The sequence below is a fragment of the Cucumis sativus genome, chromosome 1, assembly GCF_000004075.3.
Source record: "Cucumis sativus cultivar 9930 chromosome 1, Cucumber_9930_V3, whole genome shotgun sequence".
Taxonomy (NCBI): Eukaryota; Viridiplantae; Streptophyta; class Magnoliopsida; order Cucurbitales; family Cucurbitaceae; genus Cucumis; species Cucumis sativus.
The window spans coordinates 29,841,049-29,846,672 of record NC_026655.2 but is presented as its reverse complement, the minus strand read 5'-3'; the positions used below and the strand labels follow the sequence as shown (position 1 = coordinate 29,846,672).

Here is a 5,624-nt window from a genome sequence, read left to right as displayed (position 1 = left end):
CAAGTAGAAGTATATAACGTATCCAAAATTAAATGGAAGATAGCTCTCACCAGTTCACCTAAATAGTTTGATGGTGAAAAGTTCATAGTTTCAAGCAAATTTACCTATACCCAACTTGGCACTGTCACATCAAATTCAACTTTATTTTATTCTATTTTGATAAAACTCTAGAGATCATTTTGAAAAAATGAAACTTTTTCAAAATAAAAAATAAATAAATAAATAAAAAACCTTAACAATTTGAATAGTTTAATATCCTTAAGAAAGAGGTTTATTTTGGATATAATTTAACCAAATCTTTTAAGTAAGAATAGATAGATCCATGTGAGAATAAAAAAATGAGTAATGAAAAACATGGTTGTCTCTATGCCATTAATTAAGTGTAAGCAACACCAAGAAGAAGAAGAAGAAGAAGAAGAAGAAGATGCTGACTATGAAGCTTTGACTTTTCATTCAATTTTCACCCACACAACAATTTTGATTCATCAACACCAAAACCCTCTCCCCATCTCCTTTTCCCATGGTGTTCACATTGGGAGCTTCTTTCCCTATTCTTCACGCCAACCGTCTCCCCACCGCCGTCGTCTCCGCCGCCGCCACCACCACCAATCCCAGCAGTAACAGCTCCACTTCCCATTTGTTTGAAGCCACCTTCATCCGTCGGGCTGCTGAGATTGCTGATAAGTCTGCTGGATTCACCGCTCCTCATCCCAACTATGGCTGCATCATCACCACCTCGTCAGGTGCCGTCGCCGGCGAGGGTTTTCTCTACGGTCAGGGTACTGAATCTGCTGAGCTTCAAGCAGTTCAAGCTGCCGGTGAGCGGTGCCGTGGTGCTACGGCGTTTCTCAATTTGGAATCCAGTGATTGCCCCAGTGACAATACTGCCGTGGCCGCTTTAGTCCAGGTTTGATTGCAGCTTTCACTCTTTTAATTGATTTGTTTTTAATTCAATTAGTATAAATTTTCTGTTCAAGGAATGCGGTTTGAAGTCTCTTTTTTAAACCTGATTTAGAATTAATATGTTTGGCTAGTGAATCTTGTTAACTTAGATGATGTTGCTTTTTTTTGTTTTTGTTTTTATCATTACTCTTATTATGAAATTAACGATTGAGACTGTACAATTAGGCAGGGATTGAAAGGGTAGTTGTTGGAATGAGGCATCCGTTGCAACATCTAAGAGGAAATGCTGTGAAAGCTTTAAGAAATCAAGGGGTTCTTGTTGATGTTCTTGGAGAGGAGCTAAAGAGCAGAGCAGTAGAGGTAATTAGTTTGAATAGTTGAATTATGATTCCTTGCCTCCCTTTTGCTAGGCCTTGTATTGATATGTTAAGGTTCATTTCCGTTTTCCTGTCTAGTGGTACATACAATAAAATTGGATCGATTCCTTTCTTTCCCCCTTTTCTTTTTCTCAAGCCATTTTAGTTTTTCATAATGTTTTGCTTAGATAATTATTATGCAGATCACTTATACGAAGTGTTGATTTTTCTTATAGGAAGCTCGAAAAGCATGTCTCCTTGTTAATGCTCCATTGATTTGTAAAGCTTCTTCTCGAGTGCCTTTCTCTGTACTTAAATATGCGATGACTCTTGATGGTTAGTATTGTAGCTTCATTTTCCTTTTTATTTCAAGAGAATAGCTTAGGTGAATGTGCTGTTTTATTTCTCTGTTGGTTTTAGAGGATGGCTTAATCCTCTTGATTATATACGACGTCTTATTTTCAAGGAACTTTTTTCTCATCTGGTTAAACGTAGCATTTTGGTTTAATTAGAATCCTATTGTATATGCAAATGAAAAATAGCATTGAAGTGATTTTATATTAACTATCAGGGAAAATTGCTGCAAGTTCTGGTCATGCTGCATGGATTAGTAGTGTTTCATCTAGACGACGAGTTTTTCAATTACGAGGAAGAAGTGATGCTGTTATAGTAGGAGGCAATACTGTACGCCAGGATGGTGAGTTTTGCCATTTTCTGTTTCTTTTCATTTAGTGGAACTGAGTTGTTACTTGTTAGTATTGCTTCATTGTTTTTCCCCCAATGACGTCCTCTGAAATAGATCCTCGACTGACTGCAAGACACGGTGGTGGGCATATTCCTCTACGGGTTGTCATGTCAAGGACTCTCAATCTTCCTGAACAAGCAAATGTTTGGGATACAAAGGGTATGTCAACCATGGTTGTAACGCAGAGAGGTACTAAAAGGAGTTTCCAGAAACTACTTGCATCAAAAGGAGTTGAAGTAGTGGAGTTTGATAATCTAAACCCTCGAGATGTGATGGAATATTTTCATGATCGTGGATTTCTTTCAATTTTGTGGGAGTGTGGAGGAACACTTGCAGCTTCAGCCATTGCGGGTGGAGTAATACACGAGGTTATGATCTTTTCTTTTCTGATATGTACAGTTAATTCCCTGATGTATACCTCTTATTTATTTAAAGAAAACAGTATGCAATGGACTTTTCTTTCTTTTAGGTGTATTACACCATAGAAAACTTTATCTAATATATAATGAAAACCAACGACATGTATGCCTTACTTGAGTTGTGTTTGTGTCTGTCTGTCTGACATGTTGGTAATCCTTTGGCACTAACACCTATTGGATATCAATCTAATTGAATCTATTATTTTGAAATGATATGGCATTAATCCTTTCTTTTGTTACATGCAATTTACACTTGAGTGCATGCAGTTGCTTCGTGGGGCCTCATTTTCTTTCATTAACACCCATGTAAATCAGTTCTAATTATGCTGTTGTTTGTTCAGGTTTATGCATTTGTTGCTCCTAAGATTATCGGAGGGAAGAATGCTCCATCTCCTGTTGGTGAGCTTGGCATGGTCGAAATGTCTCAAGCTTTGGAGCTAATTGATGTTGAATATGAGAAGGTTAATTCTAATTTATAGTGTTCTCATCATTTAGAAGATATTGCTGATTACGTGGAATTGTACTTCTCTTATGTCCACTTCCGTATATTTCTTTATGTTATATTTTCCAAGTTAATCTTCTATAAGATGTGCAAAATATATTTGATCTGTCCTTTCATGTAGAGGTGTGGATAGTTGGTCTTCCTTATGAGCTATAGGAAACGTACACTTAAGTTTTGTAAGGTGCCCATAATTGAACATATTCAATACACGTGATGATTTAGCAATTTTTGGACACAAATTTTAACATATTTAAAAACACAAACATATTTGAGAGAAATTAATGAAGATATATTTGTCTCATTTTTAATTCATGAAATTACTTGGACAGTTTTATTGTACAATTCACTACAACATTTTAAAGCATGGTTGATTCTTTTTCTTCTTTTTTTTTTCAGAAAATTTGTTTTTCTAGTCAATTGGAGAACTTGTTTTCTTGATAAAGAAGCATTTCATTGAATGAATGAAATAAGGATAAATGGAGAACTTGTTACATTTTTTAGTTTTCTTTTTGGTTTTTGTTACCAAAGATATCAAGTTAACCTGTCCTTTTACCTTCTCTTGAGCTAGTACATATTATGTTCCGGGTTCACATGGTCTAATGTCCATACATATTGTTACATTTCATCTACAAGCATATATATAATCCATTTTGACTGGGATCTGACCTTGACATACAGATTGGAAAGGACATGTTAGTTAGTGGATTTCTTCAACCAATATTAGATGTTGCTCCGGTAATCCCCTCCTGCGATGAAACCTTTGCAATTGATCCAACAGTTACTCCCTATGAGCCAAGTATTATTTTCTTTTACAAAACATGGGATCCTTATGGCGCTTTTTCAAACTTTTCGCGTCACCCCATTCATCTCACCGATGAAAATGGCAATGGTTGCACTTGGTTGACGGTTGAGCATTATTATCAGGTATGCCCACCCTTTGCTTGAATTATCGTCTTACTTTCAAAATGCAGTATAGTGCCTAACCTTCCTTGAATATGCAGGCTCACAAATTTGTGGGTATCGATGATCCTGTAGCTCAGGATTGTGTGGAAAAGATAAAATCGGCAAGAAGTCCAGAGGAAGCAGCAAGAATAGGAAGATTAATGCAGAGGCAACACCCTAAAATGGTATTGCTTATCTTACTAGTTTGGTTTTAAGTCAGCTTTGTTTCTTTTGGCATGATGTGAAGATGTGATTTTTGTATAAAACTTATAGATCAAAGATGTGATTTTATTCACAGCTTATTCCCTTCATGAGGTATTTCGTGGGCTCTGTTGGGTATTAAAAGCCATAGTGGTGTGGTAAAATGCTTGTAGAGCTCTTTGCTAGAATAGTTTATTGATAGGAATTAAAGACATCTTTTTAGACTTGGAAAATCATGTTCAATCTCAAGGTTGAAAAAGAAAAATAAATAAAAGGGTTTGAGATTTATTGTTTTCAAAATATAAGATCTTATGAAGAAAAACGAGGTTGCTCATCTTTTCTAAAGCTCTTAGCTAGATCTTCAGTATTTGTTGGAAATCCTTTTTAATTTTCAACACAAAAATCAATAAAAAAACAGTTGAAAATTCCAAGTTTAGGGGGAAAAGGAACAAGATGTTAGCATGCCGAAACACATTCTCACGCAAACTAGATAGAGCATTCACCTGATAATCTTTGGGAATTTTCATTGCAGATACGATCTGATTGGCGAACTGCCAAACTCGACACTATGTACCGAGCATTGAAATGCAAATTTTCAAGTTACCCTCATCTGAAATCTATGCTGCTATCAACTGCTGGATCTGTTCTTGTTGAAGCATCACCACATGATCTTTTCTGGGGAGGAGGTCGAGATGGAGAAGGTCTTAACTACCTTGGAAGACTTCTGATGCAACTGAGAGCCGAGTTCCTCGGCCAGTCTACAACACCGAACAGCAGCACCACAGAGTTCAACTGATGAAAAGAACTAGAATGAAGATAAAATATCAGACGAGTAAAAGATAGAATCCAACGAGCAATTTCCTCATTCTGCCCCAAAAATCAGGTACCCACAAGTTCATAATGTATGTCGAACCATGTTTGTTTGACCCCAAAATAGTATCTGATCGGTAGGCAGCCAGACTTCCGCCTACTGCATAATTTATATCTTATTTTTGAGTAAGGAACGAAATAAAAAAAGAGGAACATGTTCTCTGTGGAAGATTTTAAATTCTAGGCAGGCTCTTGATGAGCTAATTGCAAGCACTTTTATGTGTTTTTTTCGAGGTTAAACATATTTATCATACATGGATTACCATTTAATTAAGAATGCAATAGGACTCCTCATGAGATGGCTCATCGATGTTTTTCTACTGTATATTTTTCTTGGCTTTCTAGTTTTCTTAATAATCATGATGGAAGAATGTTTTTGGTTATGCCAAAGATTGACAGACTATTAATGTTTGATGAGTTCTTCTGGGTCCAAAAAGAAAAAAAAATGTTGGAAGTATTTAGTTGTGTTTAGGATGGATGGGGGTTTGTAAGCTGTGAGTTGGACACACTTCGTTCATTTCCACACATATAATGAACTACACTCATGTCTTTAAAATGAGACCTATATTTTTCCCACAAAAATCCTAAAATAGGATTCTCATTGGAATGTTTGAAGCAAGTTTGTGGAGCTATATAAAATGAAAGTGCGTCTAAGAGATTGTGAACAAAATTCTTGTAGTTTTTTT

General features: G+C 36.1%; 1 protein-coding gene across 1 annotated transcript; it reads left to right on the top strand.

Annotated features, from left to right (window-relative positions):
* The first annotated feature begins 322 nt into the window (after positions 1-322).
* Positions 323-5,258, top strand: LOC101206129 (riboflavin biosynthesis protein PYRR, chloroplastic). The gene is made up of 9 exons (XM_004139118.3): positions 323-907; positions 1,129-1,263; positions 1,496-1,595; positions 1,831-1,956; positions 2,059-2,372; positions 2,765-2,884; positions 3,604-3,849; positions 3,927-4,052; positions 4,601-5,258. Exons 1-9 carry the CDS (start codon positions 521-523, stop codon positions 4,862-4,864), a joined length of 1,818 nt encoding a protein of 605 aa, XP_004139166.1. The 5' UTR covers positions 323-520; the 3' UTR covers positions 4,865-5,258.
* The last annotated feature ends 366 nt before the right edge of the window (positions 5,259-5,624 follow it).

Excerpts from the sequence above, each read along its gene's own strand:
- LOC101206129 (XM_004139118.3), top strand. The coding sequence starts at position 521 with ATGGTGTTCACATTGGGAGCTTCTTTCCCTATTCTTCACGCCAACCGT. Across the intron at positions 1,596-1,830 it reads ATATGCGATGACTCTTGATG|GGAAAATTGCTGCAAGTTCT; the intron begins GTTAGTATTGTA and ends ATTAACTATCAG. Across the intron at positions 2,885-3,603 it reads TTGATGTTGAATATGAGAAG|ATTGGAAAGGACATGTTAGT; the intron begins GTTAATTCTAAT and ends CTTGACATACAG.